Source organism: Pelodiscus sinensis, chromosome 20, assembly GCF_052426305.1.
Source record: "Pelodiscus sinensis isolate ZL-2025 chromosome 20, ASM5242630v1, whole genome shotgun sequence".
Classification (NCBI taxonomy): Eukaryota; Metazoa; Chordata; order Testudines; family Trionychidae; genus Pelodiscus; species Pelodiscus sinensis.
The window spans coordinates 16,939,092-16,958,857 of NC_143071.1; the positions used below are offsets into that span (position 1 = coordinate 16,939,092).

The window sequence follows — 19,766 nt, forward strand, 5'->3', positions numbered from 1 at the left end:
GATACTGGGCTAGATGGACCTTTGGTCTGACCCAGTGTGGCCGTTCTTATGTTCTTAAGATCAGATGATCTCAGCCAGAAGTCATTGGACCCGATGCAGGAGTGGGTGGGTGAGGTTCTGTGGCCTGCAACATGCAGGAAGTCAGACTAGATGGTCCCTCCTGGCCTTCAAGTCTCTAAGTCTACATGAGGATAACCAGGGCTCGCCAAGCGGCAGCGAGTCCCACTTGCCAGCCACGCGAAACTGCACGCTGCACATGCGCAGGTTGCGCGGCTGCGCCGGGCTAAAATCTACTCGCCACAGGTGAGTAGATGACATTAATTGTCGAGCCCTGAGGATAACACTAGCTATATTCCACATAAGAGGTGCCGGGAGGCCACATTCACTAAATGCACAACATGTCCTTGGAGATCCCCAGGTACAGAGCCCCGTCAGAGGGTTATTGTTTTATCACTGGGCTGATTACTTGATCTCTGTCTGAGGTCAAGCAGCGAGCCTCATCTGGATTAGACCCCCATGTGCTTTAGCTGCGCTTCCTTTCTAGGCACACTGGCTCACAGAAGCTAGTTTGTGAGCTGGGTCTGAAAAGGAATTGGGATCCCCACATGCTTTGAAAAAACCAGCACAAACTCTCTCAAGGAGCCGCGCTGAGGAATCACGGATGCCGTTAATTACAGAGTTATTTCTGCCACGCTGGCTGAGTAGCAGACAGGACTTGGCCTTGGGGAGAGGAGGGAATCACTCCTGCATGCAGGGGGAGTTTGATGGTAAGAACAAGTTTGAAGCCAGAAGCCTCTGCTTTACAATATCAGCCCATCACAGGCAGGCCACCAGACTAGACAGAGCACGGGGCTGGTCCAGCAGGGGAATGCTACAGAAGCAGGATGCCGCAAGAGCCTTGAGGTTGTAATAGGCTGCACAACATTTGAAGGCTGAGGGGCAAGTGTGGAGCAAGGGGCAGCCGGGGAAAAACCCGCCTCTGTTGGTATTTCCTTGGCACAAGGAGTGACGATGGATGGCGGGCGGGCGGGCGAGAGAGAGAGAGAGAGAGAAAAAAAAAGCAGGTGAATCAGTGACCACCAAGGCGCCATCATCGATCTCTCACATGCTAGCGTAGTCACAACTGGAGCCAGCTTGCATGCTTCCCTGGGCTAGCCTAGACCAACAGGCATTGCTGACGCTGTTGGCCACCACACCCTGAGTCTCCAACGCCTGGACAATGCCTCAAGTTCACCCCCACCAGCAGCAGGCTGGGCTTGTGAGAAGTACAAACTGTTACACCTGAGCGTAAAGCCATGATCTCAGGTCTGGCTGATAAGGGCCGAGACAGGCGGCTTGAAGTGCTGCAGCAGCTCCAGTTCAGCCAGTCCCCCAGCCCGCGAGGCATCCCTACGTTGTGTCTGAAAGTCACCCCCACGCTGCATCTGCCACCAGCAGAGCTGGGACGGGACAGGAGTCCCAGAATGCAGTGGGGCATCCACAGTCACAGGGCGTGTAGCAGGCTGATGTGCAGGAAGAGCAGCGCTGAGCCAATGCACTGGCTCATCACCAGGGCGAGAGACTGAACGAATGACTTCATGCAAGCAGCATCCTTCCATAGCTTCCTGACGCGGCACAGTCACTGGGAAGAGCCGGCGCGAGGGAGACCAGGGTGCATGGAAACCCAAGCCATTTCCAAGACCTGACTGTACAAACGTCAGGTTCTACATGGGCTGAAATAAAGCCCTGTTGTCTCTCTTGTATCCACGAGCCACTCGGTTTAATAACCCGCTCTAAAGCGCAACTGCTCCTTGGACAAGCAGGGATCACCTGGCGAGGGAAAGATCAGCGGTGGTCAGTTCTAACATGCATCTCTCTGCAATGCGCTTTCAAGGCTCACACTGCCCCATCTCCCACTCTCAGCATGCGGAGCAGAGCACCCGGAACGGGCAGAGGGAACAGTTCATTAGTCACCACACAGGACCATCTGTTGCGGGAGTTAAAAAACCTGTTTTCTCTGCACAAGAGTCACAGGAGCGGAGCGTCCAGGAGGTGACTGGCAGGCGAAGAGCAAGTCTGTTCCACATTCCAGAGTGGGTGCTCCGGCAGGGTCGCTTCCAGGAGGCCAGGGAAAGCGCTGGCAGCCAGCGAGCCGGGAAGGAGATGCTCCTGGAACTGGCTGGGAGGAGGGTAAGGCAGAGGAGTGTGTGCAGGGCAAGGTTCAGAACTTCTTGCCCAGACTGGCTTTAATTTCCCTTTTCCCCTCCAAGGCATCAGGAGCAAAGTCATTCTGTTTACTCTGAGATTTGAACTCCCAGCAGCATCTGCGGGAACGTCTCTGTTCCCAGCCAGGCTTCCTTCCCTCCCACACCGGGGCCCTGAGAATCACCTTCCGACTGATTATGTCCTTCAGCACAAAGCTGTTTTTCCATACCATGCCCACTGGGGCTCTAGTGAGATGGCCGGGAAGGGAGACGGTGCTGAGGCATAGGTCCACTCCCACCCCGCCCCCGTTTCTTCCTCTCCTCCTCCTGTGCTTTCAGCACAGGCCACGTGAAATGCTGCCACATCATTAGAGTCAGATTCATCCTTCCCAGAAGGAGCCTGTGGTCTGGCTCACTGCTGACAGAGCGTGCCCAGCTCTCCTTCCCAACAGTCAGAAGAAGAAGAAATGACCCCGTCCTTCCTCGAGCAGCCAGTGATCGAACAAAACCGTCCCTAATGACCATGCTGTGCGGAACTGCTCCCTCTACTCCTCCTTTGACTTGCGGTGGGGGAATTACTCCAGCTATGTCATTCAACTGGATTTAAAACTTCGGCAGAACTTCTAGCAATGTGCCCAGAAAGAACCCCACGTCTATGCCCCCCTTTTCCACTAGAGACACCATTCCTGTACTCCATCCGGAAGTCATTTCCCTAGGATCTCCCCCACTTTTTGCAGCCAGATTTCCTTCTCATCAACACTCCCCCTCCTCCGCCCTGCCTCACAGTAGGTAAAGGAGCAGAGGGCTGGGTGCCGTGGCGCGTCATGACCCGTGATGCCAGCCAGACTGGTACAACGAAAGCGCTGACAAACGCGAGTCTCTTAGGCATGTTTCTAACACATTCCTCACCAAGGTATCTATACGCCATGAATCCCGAGCAGCATGGAAACTGCCCACAAGGGACTCCCCTCCCCTCCCGCAGTGACAAAAAGATACAGCAGTGGCAACATGACAAAGGCAACAAATGTTGTGTCAACTTGTTACTTCATCAGAAGGGAATAAGACCGGGGGGAGGGAGGGGGAATCAATTCTTTGATCCTGGGGAAACAGGAAAAGACATGATCACGTGGCTCCCCTTCTCCCTTTTGTCCGATTGGCTTATTGTAAAATCTTTGGGAATGTGCACATACTACTAATGTGTATGTACAGCACCTGGACCCAACAGGGCTCTGATCTCACTTGGGGCCTCCAGACACTGCTGAAATGCAACAAGCTAATTACAGCTCTCTGGAAATCCTGGTACCGGTAACCCAACTGACTTCTGTCCCTGCTGCTTCTGGGCCTACCTAGGTTGAAATACATACTCCCTTGAGGCAAGCTAATATTGGATGAGGCTTGGAGTTCCATCACAGAAGACATTCACTAGCCCGGGCACCATCTTCTCTGATAAAAATTCCAAAACCTGCCCAAGAGGCTCCTCATCTCTTTCCACAGCTTGTGAGTTTGTTCTGGAGGCAGAACAACTTACATATGGTCAGGCAGGGGAGCAATTCAATTCTACTCCGCATTTCTTCAGGTAGTTCACAAATGTGTCATGAGGATGGTGAGCAGCTGCTGATGCAGAAATGTTTATAGAAAGGTGTGACGGCGCGTTGGGGTTTTCCCGTTTCCTGCAGCCCCGTAATGGCACGGACAGACTCCACCAGCCAGTAGAATAGCAGGAGTTTATTGCTTCTCCAGGATACAGCCCAGCACAGATGCAATCTGGTTACAGGGCAGGCCTAGGATGCCTCAGCCCCCCTTGAGATGGGGGAGCCTGGGCCCCTAAATCCCAGCCTGTTGCCTAGGCTGCTTCCTCCATGAAACCAGCCAGAAACCAAACAAAACCGACTTCCAGCCCTGTCCCCAGCCAGGGCTCCACTCCCCTTCTTCCATTCCCTGGGAGATAACTGGTCAGACAGGTTCGAAGCCCCCTTGCATAATGACTCATCCCCTGCCCTGCTGGGCCGTGCTGCAGACAGCAGCCAGTGGAGGTCACTCACAACCCACTGCCCAGCATAGCAACCAGCAAGGTACCCCCCACTACGTCACAAAAGGGTCTGTGGCATTTTCAGACTTAAAGGAAAATGGCCCACTTGGGAAACCGTCCTTAGACATCTATCAGGTATGATCTAGACAGTACTGGGTCCTGCCATGAGGGCAGGAGACTGGACTGATGACCTCTCGAGGTCTCTTCCAGTTCTAGTGTTCTAGGATTCCTCACCTGGGCTACAAACATCAGCATGATTTAAAGATATACTTGCTTTCAAATCTGAATTTACTTTTCATCATTGATGCCACCTGTTTGTTCGGTGAGTTTCATTCAAATTGGATAATGAAATCAGGACTGGTCGCTTTTGCTTTCTAAGCCTCCAGTGATGTTGCTTCATTTGGGGTGCAGCCACTACAGGAAAATAATTAAACACAAAGGCGGCCGGGGTGAGGGACTTCACTACCGAACTAAAATCCTATGCTGAAATTTTTCAAAGCGGCCAAGGGCATTTGGAAACCCAATTCGCATCAGTGTATGCAGCTTTGAACCCCGAAATCTTATACTTCAGCTGTCTCTCTTTAAAAGCCAGGACTCTGGCAAAGATGTGTGCCATTGTTGTAGGTTCACTGACGGAGGAAGACATTTTGGAGAGAGCTTTTCCTGGTCTCACTGTGCTGGGTGTGATACAAACACCTTGTTTAGTCAGAGCCTGGATCCATTTGAATTGAGGATTATCAAGCCAAGAGGGATGATTAAATCAAATGAATCAGACATAATGGACCTTTCCCAAATCACAATTCCTCCTCTGCGTTTACAAGGATGTTCTGTGGCTTACCCAAGCCTTCCACGCATTCAAACCTGAATGCTCTTAAAGAGGCCATCCTGCTGTTGACCTGTATGCACACGGCCCCCAGTTAACTATATGGGAGAGATGTATGACTTTAAGAGTGATACATCAGCTTCCTCTGACCTGCAATTTGGACAAATTCCAACTAAAAATAAAAACCCAGAGAGCCGTGCGATGCCCATAGAAGGGCACATACTTGAGTGGATTAGACACTCAGTGGATTGGGAATGTGACAGGGAGCTTTCCAGGGAATAGGAATAGAGCACAGGGCTTTTCATCTCTAAACTGCTCATTTGTACGTAACTCAGGCTGTTCCGTGGCCCATGTGAAAGGAGCTACTCTTGGCCCAGTTCCTAGCAGACTGCTGCCCACATCATGACAGTCATCACTGCAATCCCTTGGGGCTGGTCCCTGCATAGAAGCCAAGGACTGCACGTGCTCTAGAGGCTGAGTTAACTTTTCAGTTGTTCCTACCAGGGTTGAGAAGCACAGGCAAGGGGGCACGTAGGAAGCTGACACTGCTGTTTTCGGGGCTGTACCATGGAGCTGCTTCCTGTCCCAGTTGGGAGCAACCAGACAGCTCCAGGGAATTTGCACCACAAATAAAAGGACCCAGCACCAAGCTGCTGAGATGAAGTTTGCTCATGCAGGACTAGGACATGGAGGTGGTGTGACAGTGCCAAGTAATGGCTGATGCTCTGGTGCGGAGAGGGGGGCCTGACCTCCCCCAGGCCACTGGTTAAGTGACCCTGCTCAGTTTGGTCTTAAAAGGGGGAAGAGATGTGATGAAGTGAGACTTGTATTCGCTCTGTTCATTCCGTTATGTTGCAAGCGATTTCTACTGGATGCTCCAGACCATGATCCAAGCAGAAGGGGCACCTACACAAGCAGGAGATCAGATTCCAGCTGTGACTATAGACCATGGCTGATGCACTTTGCTGGGTTCAAAGAGAAGAGCCGGCCTCTTGTTCTCCCCATCGGAAGACAGAGGACAGCCGCAGCACTGTCTCATTTGGTCCATTCACTTTGAGATTAGGACTGTTTCGCTGCCCAAACAAACTCTTTATGGGAACGTCTGGTGAGGCCATTCTCCTTCCTTTTTCCCCTCACAGCCACCCCTCAGCGAGCTGACAAGATGGCAGTTCTAGACCTGTGAACAGACCGACTTGGTAAAGGCCAGTGACCTTGTTCTGTTTGTGTATTGAGTATCTGGCAGAGACCTTCCTCCTGTTCCATATTTAGAGTCTCCCCATTATCTATGTGGCACCTTCTCTGAAAAAAAAAGGCAAAAAGGGATGGGGAGGACGGAGAGAGGAAACAGGCACCAAGGGAAGTTTCCTGCCAGAAGAACCACAGCTAGAAGCAGCTGCTCTAAGAACAGCTAGATGACACAGTGAGTAATCTCAAATGCATTCTGGGGGACATGAGTTCACATTTGGGCTTAGGCTGCAAACAGTCCATCATGCAGCTGCAATAAACAGCAGCAGAACAGTCCTTGCAGCCTTCCAGAGCAGTGTTTCTCAACCAGTGGTACGAGTACCCTGAGGGGTTTTCAAGAGAAGTCTGGGGGAGTACATCAACAACTGAAATTTGGAAAAAACTGAATTTTTGTCTTAAGTTTTACAGCGCTTTATTTCGGTACTTTTTACACCCAAAAATTTCATTGCCTGCCCGGCTATGATTAAATTGTTTAAACAAATGTCTTGCAATAGTAGAAAAAAATTGTGTGTGTCTGAAAACTGTAGGTACTGGGGATACTTATATTTTTTTAAAAAGGGGTATTTTATATAAAAAGATTGAGAAACACTGTTCCAGAGGAGTCCCAGCCGAATGTGCTGACCTCGATGGGAAAGGACAGGGCTGACTGGAGTGACTAAACACTTCAGATGCTCAATGGCATTTAAGGACTAGTATTCACCTTCAAGTCTCCAAAGCCAACTGCAACTGCTTCACAGCAGAGGTGGGCAGGGCCAGCAATACTGGGACAGAACGTTCATCAGCTACTAGGAAAACAAAAAGGTTCTAACCGATTAAGCAACTAACAGGATCTGTACTCTCCAAGCCCTTCAGGTCTGCAAGATTGGCTGGTAATTTTAGGAGTACAGGACCTCCTGCAAGATTTCTGTTGCTTCCAGCTTTGCCAGAAATACCTCTGTGTTCTGGCTCCTTCTGTTCCAGCCACGGTCAGGAAGCGCAGAGGCGTGTGAAAATGAAAAGTTGTTTTTTAAGAAAAGTTAACTGAATTCCTCCTGCACTTGCTAAGAGATTCAGGTTTTGAGCCAAGGCTCAGGAGAGTTTTTGCTTCTTCTGAACCAGATCACCCATCTCCTAAGATCAATGAGCTGGCCATTCCTCTCATTTCTTAACGAGATGTCCCAGAGCATCAGCTAAACCTGCTCATTTCCCAGTCTGATTTGAGGAAGAGACGTACAGGAATCAGGTAAGTTCTGATTCAGGATAAAAGCCAAGAGAAGAGGCCTCAGGAAGGAACATAGACTAAATATTTCTTTCTGGAGAAAGGCAAACAAGAAAAACAGACACCGGATATCTTAACAGGAAGGTGTTCTCAGAGTGCTTTACACACATTAGATAAACGTGCAAATGGTCAAGCCCCTTCTGCAATTCAGGAATTCCTGTCTCCCAATTCTGTCTCAATCTCTCTCCCTTCTCCTCCCCCAAACTACCTCCAAAAGCTCCCAATGTCCTAGTATCACAGGAGATTTTTCTTCACTAACATTTATTCCATAGCTTCAATAAAGTCTTTTTGGGCCAAAAGGCTCCAGACGTCACTTGATTTTCCTGCACAGAGAGGCTAGATATGCAAATCATGCTCTCATTTGCATATCTTCTGCAGATCCTTTTTGCGGAAGAGGTTTTGACACTAAAAACCCGTGTAGACAGGGCCATTTGTTGGGAAAAAAAAACCTTTTGGGCAAGATCCTGTAAACCTCTTTTTTTGAGGAATAAAGGATCTTGCGCAAAAGGGGTTTTTTCCTCCCAACAAATGGCCCCATCTACACTGGGCTTTTTAGCAGCAAAACCTCTTCTGCAAAAACAATTGGCAGAAGATATGCAAATGAGAGCACGATTTGCATATCTTCTGCTGCAAAAAACCAGCAGTGTAGATGTAGCCGGAGATAATAATGCAGCTCATGATGGGGGTCTTGCTTTCTATCCATGCACCCATCAACTTAACCCCCATCATTCACAACAGGGCACACTTGGCTGGAAGTTAGACTGCTGGGAGTGCGACAATTTTAGGCCACACATACCTTCCCAAAATACTTTGCTCCCTGCATCTCTCATGTAACATCTCAGACCTGTCAACTATTTCTGTGTCTACCCAATGCTCAAGGACAGCTGACCACATTTTTACTAGGCCTGTGAAAAACTGTTGAATCCTAGAACTTCTCCTTTACTACCACGCCACCACGCAACAGAAACACTACAAAATCTGTTCCTTAAAGAAAAAGTGGAACCTTAGAAGATAATTACAACTTTAGTACAGGGTGAACCTCTCTAATCTGGCACTCTCCGGCCCGGCAACATCCATAGTCCAGCATAATTTTAGTTAGCTGGATGTCCACTTATCAAAGGTGTGACCAAGTTTCCCACAGTCCCATAAAGCTTGTTTATAGCCATCAGTCATGACTCTCAGTGTTACTTGCTGTTATTTAGCTCTAATTTACCATTAAATGTCTTCTAAGAGCCCAGTAAGCAGTGCAAGGGTGGGTAATGATGCTAGAAAATATTGACTTCTCGTGGTCCAACAAATACTGTCGTTTAGCACCGGTGAGGTCCCAAGGGTGCCAGACTAGAGAGCAAAAACTTAAAAAACAACCAATAGTCTAGTAGCACCTTAAAGGCTAACAAAACGTGTAAATGGTATCATGAGCTTTCGTGGGCACAACCCACTTCTTCAGATGAACGGAGTTGAGAGGTCCAGTCTGACAGGTACAGGATTTGGTCACAACTTCCCTGATCTGGTTTTGACCAGCTATAAGAGGCAGACACACAATCTACGTGCTTGTAATCAACAGACTCATCTGAATGAGCGACCTAGAGGTCAAAATCTTCCTGCAAAAGATGAAACTGAATGATCCTGAAACCTGGCTTCTATTCCCTGCCAGCTCAGTCCATGACCTTGGGCAAACAAGTTCCCTGTCCTTGCCTCAGTATCTCCACCTATCAAAAAGGGAAGCGGGGGCTTATTTGGCTTCGTAAAGCACTTTGAATGTCTCAGAAGAAAGGCAACATAGAAGTGCTAGGTGTTATGATGTCATCATGATGCCTACTAATATTCCTCCCCAGATCAGCCTCTCAGAACAAGATTCATAGTGAACTTGCTTCAAAAATGTAAGATTCCAACTAATGGTGTATTAACAACCCTGTTCTTACATCAGAGCCCTGAATTCTGACAGTCTCACTACATCTGACCCTCTGTGTCATGATATATTGTACTATTTCTCTGGATCAGACCTTCTGAGCCTTAACTTATTGTAATGTCCCCTAAATCTTAATGCACCCTGACACACCCTCTCCACCAGTCTCTGGTACTACCCACCCCAAGCCAGGTCTCCCTCACTTATCTAAATTCAGCATCCACCCACCATATCCCACCCTCAGAGCCTAATATACAGCAGCAGCACCTTGTCTAACCCCCCCAGACCTAATGCCCTACAGCAAGTTTCCTTATAGGACACCCTGGATCCTAATGCATGGCCTTCGCACCCCCATCAGCGCTCCTAGACTCTGATGAACTAAGGGTGGGAGGCTCAGAACACCCCCCCCCCCACATCTTAGTACTTCGCAGCACAGGTTTCCAGGTCAGACCCTTGGAGACACTAATGCACTGTGACACCCAAGCAGCCCACCCGGCCCCTACCACACCAACCGTCTTGCAACACCCAGCCTCCTGCACCCTCACTCAATCCCCCCCGGACAGATGCCCCAAGTACTGCAGACCCCAGCGTCCTGTCTCCCCCTAGCAGGTACCCCAGATCCTTATGCACCGCCTCCCCCATCAGTCACCCCAGTGCCTAATGCATTGGACCACCCCGTCCCCAGGCCCGGGCAACCGCAAGGCTCCTCCCCAGACCCGACTGCGCCCCCACTCCACATCTGCCCCCCGGCTTCGCCCCCTCCCGCGCCAGCAGAGCCTCCCCCCTCCGCTACCTCCCCGCGGTCGTCCTCCTCCAGGCTGCTGAAGCTCCACACCACCAGGCCCTGGATGAGCAGGATGGCCAGCGCCGTGCCGATCGCCAGCTTGTAGCGACGGGCCAGTTTCTGCACCCGGACGCTCGCCACCATCTTCGCTCCAAGCGGCGGGGGACGGAGCCAGCCAGCCAGCCCTGCAAGACCGCGGGGGCGCGCGCACGCAGAGTGGCGGTGGCCCGCGGGCGCGAGCACGCAGGGAGAATTGGGTGGGGAATGTGACACTTCTCCCCCCCCCCCCCCCCCCGCGCCCGCCCGCAGCTGGTCCTTAAAGGCGCCTGACGGGCTCGGGCTCGGGCTCGGAGGGGGAGGGGGCAATGCAGCCAGCCCGGCTGGATACACTGTGGCGCCCCGTTCCGCCGGGCTCAGGCACAGCCCCACGCAGACAGGGGCTCACAGCCCCCTCGGGGCGCCACGCCCGTATGGACCGTAATAAAGAAAACAGCTGCTGGAGTCGGAGTTGTCCGGGGGGGGGGCAGTCCATCAGTCATCCACCTGCTCAGGATTGGGAGGGGGTGGGGAGGCCTTAGTACCCCCCCCTTGTTTGCTTGAGGATCTGGGCACAGATCCTAGGAGAGGGTGCCCCCCCGCCGGCCCCTCACCCCAGGCCTTCTGGACCTTATTATCTGACCCCTCTCCCATGAGCATCCCAGCCTCCTCCCTGCCACAACCTGAGCCGGGTGCATACCCTGCCACCAGTGCGCTTTCAACGTGAGCCTAGGGAATAACAACCCATTTCCTCACCCCTGGGTCCCACCCCAACTTCAAGTGGAGGGACTGTCTATTGCCTGCGGAGGGGCAGGAAACCCAGTAGGCAGCCTCCATTCCACCCTGGTCCCACAGACCGCCACGGATATCGGTTGGTGGCTCGTTCATGGAGCCATGAGCACTGGCACGTCCCTGGCACAGTTCAGCCCCCGTCCCCGATGCCTGCCCCTTCTGCAGCATACGGGAGAACCTGCACCAAGTTGCAGGCCCTATTCCAGCTCCTCCGGAACCTGCTGTGAGGTTCTGGCTGCACCTTTGTGTATCTGTGCACCTTGTCCATAGGCCCACAAAGTCACGTGAACTTCTGGTCAGCCTCCTCTCAGCACTGACTAAAGTGCCCATCTACAACACCAGGTGGGAGGAGGATGGACAAGGTGATGCTCTGCAACTGTGGGGCCTATTTCTATTCCACTCTGCGCTCATGTAGCCCGACAGAGTTCCTCTGAATGGTGTCCACTGGCTCCCTAAACAGCTTTGCGGGGTGGTGGGTGCCATCTGAGGTTCTCTGGATAGCACCCCTCTCTGGGTACCTAGTACTGAAGATGTGATGTCCACTCCTGTCCCTGTTAGTCCTTAGTTGTCCCAGAAATTCATCTGGATCCCAGGTCCAGTGGTCCCTCCTGCAAGGTTGGGGGAGGAGCCTTTAGAAGCAGGTGGATTTGCCCCCGACCACCACTCTGGTTTTCCAATAAGGCTCATCACTGGGTCTGGGAGCTGTGGTGTCTCTTTGTCCCAGAGCCATCCCTTCCATAGGACAATTTGAGGTAGGTCATCCAGGCTCTGTGCTTTGGGGAGCCCCACAGCCACTGCCCCAACCATACTATGGACAGGACAGTCTCCCATATTGAGATTTGCTTGGTCTTCATTCGTGGGCCCCAGGGCAGCCTGGGGGATTATCTGGGGAGCCTGGGATCAAATGGCTTCCTGCTGCAGCATGGCAGGGCAGATCAGGCTGCGGGACCACTCTGCTTCCTGCAGTTCCTGCCATCACAGTGAGTTCAGTTGCCCTACCCCTGCTACCACCCCACACCAGGCCCCTCAGTATCCCTCTGGGTCTTGTTGCTCAGGGGAGAGGCTGCAGGGATGGAGTGCAATGGGGGCAGGAGAGGGTGGAGCAGGGGTAGAGCTTGGGAGAAAGGGTGGCATGGGGGTGAGACGGGCAGTAAGAGGCAGTTCAGAGGGTTGTCCCGGGCCCCACATGCCCTAAAGATAGCCCTGCTTAGCCCTCCCTTGAGGTATGTTTATTCGCTGTTGGCTATTTAATTGCACCCACAAAATAGGATGCAGGCCCATATACAGGAATTACTGTGGAGGGGCACTTTTTTGTACTTAGGGACCACAATTTTTTTAAATATAAAGGAGTTCAACATTGTCATGCAAAGAGTGTACATAAGAGAGGCTACTGAAAAATTTGAGTGGAAACAGTGACTGGTAAAATGATTTTGTTATAACATACTAAAAATTTATATCATGATAAAGGTTTTATAGAAATTACCTTCTGGGCTCTTGCTGTAATATTGTAAGTGGAAAACAATATTCCACAATATTCCAGTCTTCATTGCAGCGAAATTATGGCTTGTCACTATTATATGCATGATTAACTATTTTATCTTGGTGACATTAGTTGCCAATTTAGGATAATGTGGCTTGTGTCTCCATAACAGTGTTTGGAGCTGATTTGAGCTCTGGGGTGGGATAACCAGTGAGGAGGTTCCATAAGCTCATTGCTATTCATTGCTTTTGTTTGCAAACAGCCAATTGAAAACCACTAACCTGCTTCACCTGTTTCCTCCAAACTGGGTCCAATCAGCACTACCTGACATAGGGTACAAGGTACTCTTTCGCCTATTAGCTCTATTCAGGAAGAGAACTTTCCTATACTTGTTTCTTGTGAAAGGCAGACCACTTAAAATACAACCATGAGAGGAGGTTCATGTGGTGTTTCCAGTGATGTGTGCAAGAAGGAAATGCACAATTGGCATGTCTGATGTAGACATATCCACTGGGAAGTGAATTGAGACCACCATCTCATTCCACAAGAGTGCATGACTGAACAACCATCAGATCATAATGACTTCTTGGCCGTTTGATCTTGACTCCAGTTAAGGAATTAGACCATAAAACTCCATAGCTCAATGCTGGTTTTATCCCCATCAGTATTTTTAAATTAATATTCTGCAGCATTTCATAGTGAGAGGAATTCTGAAGATCATCAAGACATGTAAAAAATATTAGGGAGAAACTTATAGCTTTGCTCATTAAAATATCTGCCACTCTGGTAACAAAGCAATTTTTAAATAATTAGCTACAGTAAAGTTAGTTTGGCGTGTAGCAGAGCTTGTTTTCTTAATTGGATCAAATTTCAATAAAAATATACATTTGCATGCCCAGGTGAAACATACCCAAAACGACTAGAAGAAAATGAAAAACTTGAAGAAAATTAATTTTGGTTTACTCAAACATTTTGATTCAAATTTTGAAAACAAAACAACCCCTCATTAGGGTTGACAGATGGTTTCAACAAAAATACCGGACACACTTGACATTACATCACAATCTACATTACATCTTACTTAGAAAATACCAGACATTTATATTTTCTCATTTATATTTTCCCCGTTTGTTTCCTGAACAGAAAGCTCAAATACTGGACTGTACGGTTCAAAACCGGACACCTGGCAACCCTAACCCTGATAGATTTCTTAGGTTCAAATCAACCTTCTCTCCCCCAAACAGGTTTGGGCTGCAAGGGTGGGACGGGAATTGGCATGCAGCTCATCTGGGCTGGGAGGAGGGGAGGCACAGAGCGAGCCTGTGGCTCAGCTGGGCCACAGGGGAAAGGGGGATGGAGGCTGGTATGCGGTTCATGTGGGCTGAGGGGGGAGGCAAGGAGCTGGAGTGCAGCTCAGCTGTGCTGGGGAGGGTCTGGGACCGGGAGCTGGCATGTGGCTTAGCTGGGTCAGCTTGGGGGACTGTGCGGTGGTGGTTTGCACTCTTTGCACACATACCCTGCGTACAGGCCTGGGATGTATGTGTGCTGCTCTCTGTGTTTGTTTGCTCTCTCTCTCTCTGTTCTTCCCTGGCCTGCTTTTAGCAGCATCTGCAGGCTAGGGCTTGTGGAAAGGTCACTGGTTTGCATCCCACCTCTATCCGCTATCTGCCTCTGCTGGTTCTAGTTGCATTTACTGAATAAGGGCTGCATGCCCTAAGATTATCCCTTATAACACAAAGGTGTGTTTAACTGCAACCTAAAAATACATTTTATGCTTTGTAATGATTTTTGAGTTTCCTAATCCAGTGGGGGTGCCTGCACTGGAATAAGGGAGCTGCTCTCTTTTCTCTTCCCTCCTCTAGCTGGGAAGCTTCCCAGATGTGTTAACCAGGCCTTGATGAGCAAGTGTGCACTGCCTTGTTGCCTTTCACCGCCACTGACCAATGGAAAATGGAGCCTGGGTCTGCAGCTTATAGCCTAACATTAGTGTTTGCAGAGTGAGACGCAGTGATGTACAGTCCTCAGCCTATAAATAATGATGTCCTCATAGATCATGTCAAGTCCAGAGCGAAGGATGCCACTGTACTGAATGTTCCAACGATGTCACAGAAACACTTGCAAAGACGTGTATGCGTGTGTGTGTGTGCGTGTGTGTGTATGCGTGTGTGTTTGCACCCTTCTGGACTCTGGATGTGAGCAAGTGTCCCATCTTAGCCACAGCTGTCTTCAGCTGGGAGAATTTATAGCAGCCATCAGATCTTAAAATATAAGTGTGATTTCTAAGTGTCATCAAAACACATTGCTAGAAGGATGTTAAATTCAGAGCCCTTATGTTTCCCTCAATGTGGCCTCTGTGAGTTGTGTGCACACGTGATCACAGTCTGCTGCATGTGATTGTAGGCACTAATTCACCAACATGGCACATACCAGAGACTATACCAGAGCTGCCATTTCAACAGCTCAGTGCTTTCGGTTTGAACTAGCAGAGTGGATCCTTAAGGTGCTGCCCAATGTGCAGAAAAGCATGGATAGCCTAAGGTCTAATCCTCAAAGTGGCACCATATTTCTTATAGTACAAGTCCATATGAACCAAGTTCCCTATGATTTAAAGAAGTTGAAATGTCCCTTCCACATCTCACATGCAAGTGCTTCTCTGATCTATTCCTCCCACTAGTTTTCTCTCTATCCCTGTTAACATATGTTTATTGTTGCATCTCACCCACTATGAAACTTGATTGGATGTGAACTAGTGTCCTGAAGGTGGAAGGTTCTGTACCCAGCCAGCCACTCAACTTTTCCTAACTACAGAGGTTGAACCTCTCTAGTCTGGCACCCTGGAGACCTGACCGGTCCCAAACCCCAGAGAATTTGCCAAACTGCAAGACGTCAACATTATCTAGCTGCTTTACCAACACTTCCACTACTTGCTGGGCTCTTAGAAGACATTTAGGGATAAATTAGAGCTAAGTAACAGCACAGAACACTGAGAACCAGGACTAGTGGCGGTAAACAACTTTTATGGGACCACAGGAAACTCAACCGCACCCATAATAAGTGGCCATCCAGCTAACTAAAATCATACTGGACCATGGATGTTGCTGGACTAGAGAGGTTCAACCGCTATTACAGGGCAAACTGGAGCACTCACCTTGGAAGGGGTAAGTGGATTCAAGCTGGTGCAAAATTGGCCAGCTCTCAGGTTAATGAGAAATCCCTTTTCAAGAAGCTGGCTCTTCCATTTTTATCTGAGAAACATGCTACAGATCAAGACATATAAGTGGAATAAAAAGCCCAGAGTAATGTGGATTTTCACTGCTCAGTAGAAATCTCAGGAATTAATCATCCTCTCTACTTAGGCTCTGAGAGAAGGAAATGAGTCCGGGTAGTGGCTAAGGTTAGCTGGTGAGTATGTAACAAGGGGAGAGAAACTTGAGCAGGTGCTCCCCCATAAAGCAAAGGGAGCTCCTTTATGGGAGCAATTTGGGTTTGGAGGGATATATGGGATCATCCCCCACTGTCCCAGAGCAGTACCTGTGCAGCTCGTCCCCTGTGGCTGACACTGACAGCCCTTCCTTTCTTGCTAATCTGTTTCATGCTTTCCACTCCCTCTGAGAGTCCTGTATGCAGGGCAATGTGAATTTCACTCCTATGGGAGCTATGCTGCTAAGGGAGGTGACAAATAAGGAGTAACACGTAGGGATGGGTCCTCTGCCTGGATTTTCCAACCCCAGGATACATCTACACTACATGCTTCTTGCACAAGAAGCTTTTTGCGCAAGAGTTTTTGCACAAAAACTTCTTGCGCAAGAGCACGTCCACACCTCAAAGCACATTGCAAAAGCCATGTGCTCATGTGCAAGAGAGCGTCCGTGCTGCATGGACGCTCTTGCACAAGAAAGCTCTGGATGGCAATCAGAGCACCTGTGCTTTTTCCCATAGGGGTTTCTTGTGCAAGAAACTCCTCTGGAGCGTCCATACCTGCCTTTTTGTGCAAGAACTCTTGTGCAAAAGGGAGTTATCCCTCGAAAAAGGAGGTTTACCTATGCTGGAAAAAGCCTTCTGTTCTACCGTTTTACTCTTGATTTCTTTGCGCAAAAGCGCTTTTGAGGTGTGGATGCTCCACGGGTTTGTGCGCAAAAACAGTTGTTTTGGCACAAAAATCTTGCAGTGTAGACATAGCCCCAGAGTGATGGCCTGAGAGAGCCAGGGGATTTTTGTGCAAAGCTTGGGATATCTGTGGGTTGTTGGGTGTGTGTGTGTGTGTGTGTGTGTCACTCTGTCCCTCTAAAGCAGGGTTTCCCAACCTTTAGGTCAGGACCCAAATATGGGTCACCATTACATTTCAAAAGGGTCACCAAGTGTCTCCCCAGGTGGCTCTGCCTGCTCTCCTCCCCCCATTTTTGAATTGCCTTGGGTCACCAAGTCTTCCTGAATTGTCAAAATGCGTCCCCATCTGAAAAAGTTTGGGAACCGCTGGTCTAAAGTAATAATGGCCAGTGAGCAACCGTTAGATCAGGTATCTGGGATAGAGTTACTAGTTGCCTTCCAGAATCGGCTCCATGTGTCAGAAACTCCTGAAGTGAATATTTTCAGGCCTTTCTGCTTAACCTTAGATCTCCCGTGTGCTTCCCCCTCCCTTCTCCTGACATAGCAGGGCATGGATTGGCCCTCAACTGCTCTGAGGCCAAAGGCTGCAAGCAGTCAGAGGCTTTCTCAAAGTAACAGGAAAAATAAAGCACAGGAGTAATAAAGACTGTGTCAGAGGAAGTGTTGATGAACAGTAGGTAAGGGAATAATTGGAAAAATTGACTCTCTACCGATCAGCACATCTGTCTAAAAAGCATACCAAGGCCTTCAGGGAATTAGCTAATGAACCTACTGAACTTTAGCTGGGCATCTTGCTGAACTAGTGGCAATTAATTTTGAAAAGTCACAGAGCCCCTATCAGGACCTTTTGGAGAAAATGTGCAAATGGCTCAAACCCACAAAAATATCCATGAGAAGCAGCTTGTACATCCAACAAATCAGAGTTTAGATCCTCTAGGCTGGATTCTCTTCTCAGGCACATCAGCTTTACACCAGTGATGCTCCACTGGCTCCAGTGGCATTAACTCCCCAATTATGCTGGTGTAGCACACAAAGGCTGTGTCTACACTGGGCCACTTATTCTGGAAAATCAGCCGCTTTTCCGGAATAAGCTGCGAGCTGTCTACACTGGCCCTTGAATTTTCGGAAAAGCAACGATGCTCTACTGTACAAAATCAGCCGCTATTCCAGAAAAACTATTCTGCTCCCACTCGGGCATAAGTCCTTATTTCGGAACACTGTTCCGGAAAAGGGTCAGTGTAGACAGCCCAGGAGTCTTTTCCGGAAAAAAGCCCTGATCGTGAAAATGGCAATCGGGGCTCTTTTCCGGAAAAGCGCGTCTACATTGGCCACAGACGCTTTTCCGGAAAAAGGGCTTTTCCAGAAAAGCAGCCTGCCAATGTAGACACTCCTTTTCCGGAAAAACTGAAAACGGAATAATATTCCATTTTAAGCATTTCCGGAAATTCATGCCAGTGTAGACACAGCCAAGCAGGGTGGGGCTCACAGGGGCAGAGTGCACAGCAGGATGGGTTTGAGACTGGGGGGAGACGTGATGTCGGGAAGAGGCAAAGCACTACAACCTCTGCCTTGGGCACCTGCAACCAGAGAAGGAAATGAGGCAGAGTCTTCACGTCTCCAAGGGACCCAACACACCACTTGATAAAGAGTTGGACAGGCCCCCTACAGTCACTGGTCCTGTTTGCACTATGCATTAGGGAAGCATGTAGTGTGGGGATCAGAAGTAAATGGAGCATCAACTCAAGACTGGATTCTTGCCACCATCCCCTCTGCACACCAGCACCTCCTGCTTGCTGCATATTTAGTTCTGGTAGGTCTGGCCTTCTGTGCACATTGCAGCCTAGATGCTATGGCAGAGGTGGGCTTGTGGCCCACGGGGACTTCACCTGTGACCCCCAGCCCACTGAGACTCCACCTACACCCACAGAGCCCCCTGACTGCCTCCTTCCCCCCCGCACCTCAAGCCCAGCACTTCCTACGCCCACTTTTCGCACATCACCAGATTCACACTCCGTCCCTGCTCCTCCCCCTCCCTCCCAGAGCTGGAACATTGGGAATCAGCTGTTGGAAGCATTCCAGCTCTGGGAGGGAGGGGGAGGAGCAGGGACAGAGTGTGACTCAGGTGATTCACAGGCTCCAAAAGTGCTGGGAGGGAGGGGAAGGAGCAGGTAAAGTACATGGCTCCTGTGCGCATGGAGGAGGCGGAACCCCAGTGGGCTGCTGTGGCCCACTGAGGTGAAGCAGGGCCACTATTCGTGGCTGCCCATCCCTGTGCTATGATGATACACACATTAGAAACCCTTAGACAGCGAGACATTCAGACCTCTCCACCATGGTTTCTGACAGGGGCTTTCACCTTCCTCTGCTGTCTGCTCAAAACACAAGAGCAATTGGCAGGTACCAGAGGGATGGGGGAACTGTTCATGTGCTCTAGAGCTCTTGGGAAGGGGAGAGATTTGGAGCTGGCTGTAAGTGACAATCCCCGCATCTGATATGGGTGGTGGTTGTTTACTCTATTATGCCTGGTGTTAATTCCTTCTCAGGTTTTCCAGGCAATGACCCCAGAAAAGGGGGTGGGGTGACACCTAATATTCACAGCTCCTGGCCCACAAGAGATTCACCTTTGTCTGTCAGGCCCTTCCTGGGTCCTGCAACACCAACTTTTCCCCAGTGGAATTCAACCTCTGTGATACAGGGGGAGAAGATGAAAAGCCCCAGACGTGTTGAACAATACAGTCAATTGGTGGGGAAACTGACAAAAATTGTTGGGGAGCAGTCAGCCCCCAGACTTTAGCAGCTGGGGGGATAAAATAAACCTAACCCTTTAAGTAAAAGGCACAAACAAACGTTTATTATTTTAAAAGCCCTTTTCTCATTATGCTGTGCTGCCACTGTTTAAATTAAACCACATGTTGTGTTACTGTGGGTTACCAGTAGCCAAGCCCATTCAGACCTGCTGAGCAATCACTGTTCCTTCCCAGGGGGCTGGGCTGCTGAGTCTGAACACGAGAATTGCAGGATTTTGCCCCAGAGAAGTGATTATTCAGGGCCCAAGGCCTGGCAAGGTGCACTCAGCAGAGGGGATGGGGGCCCAACTAGCTATGCAACCCCCAAGAGCTCTTT

The 19,766-nt window shown here is 49.8% G+C and overlaps 1 protein-coding gene across 4 annotated transcripts in view; it reads right to left on the reverse strand.

Annotated features, from left to right (window-relative positions):
* Window positions 1-10,459, reverse strand: part of XYLT2 (xylosyltransferase 2) — a 27,982-nt gene extending 17,523 nt beyond the window's left edge. The window contains exons 1-2 of one of the 4 annotated variants that reach the window (XM_075903751.2): window positions 10,238-10,459; window positions 1,988-2,158 (exon numbers count right to left, since the gene is read on the reverse strand). In XM_075903751.2, coding sequence (XP_075759866.2) covers window positions 1,988-2,158; window positions 10,238-10,372 — 306 coding nt within the window. In that variant the 5' untranslated portion in view covers window positions 10,373-10,459. The remainder of the gene's footprint in view (window positions 1-1,987; window positions 2,159-10,237) is intronic. The other 3 variants (XM_089771901.1, XM_075903752.2, XM_075903753.2) reach the window with 3 other exon arrangements.
* Between the last annotated feature and the right edge of the window lie 9,307 nt (window positions 10,460-19,766).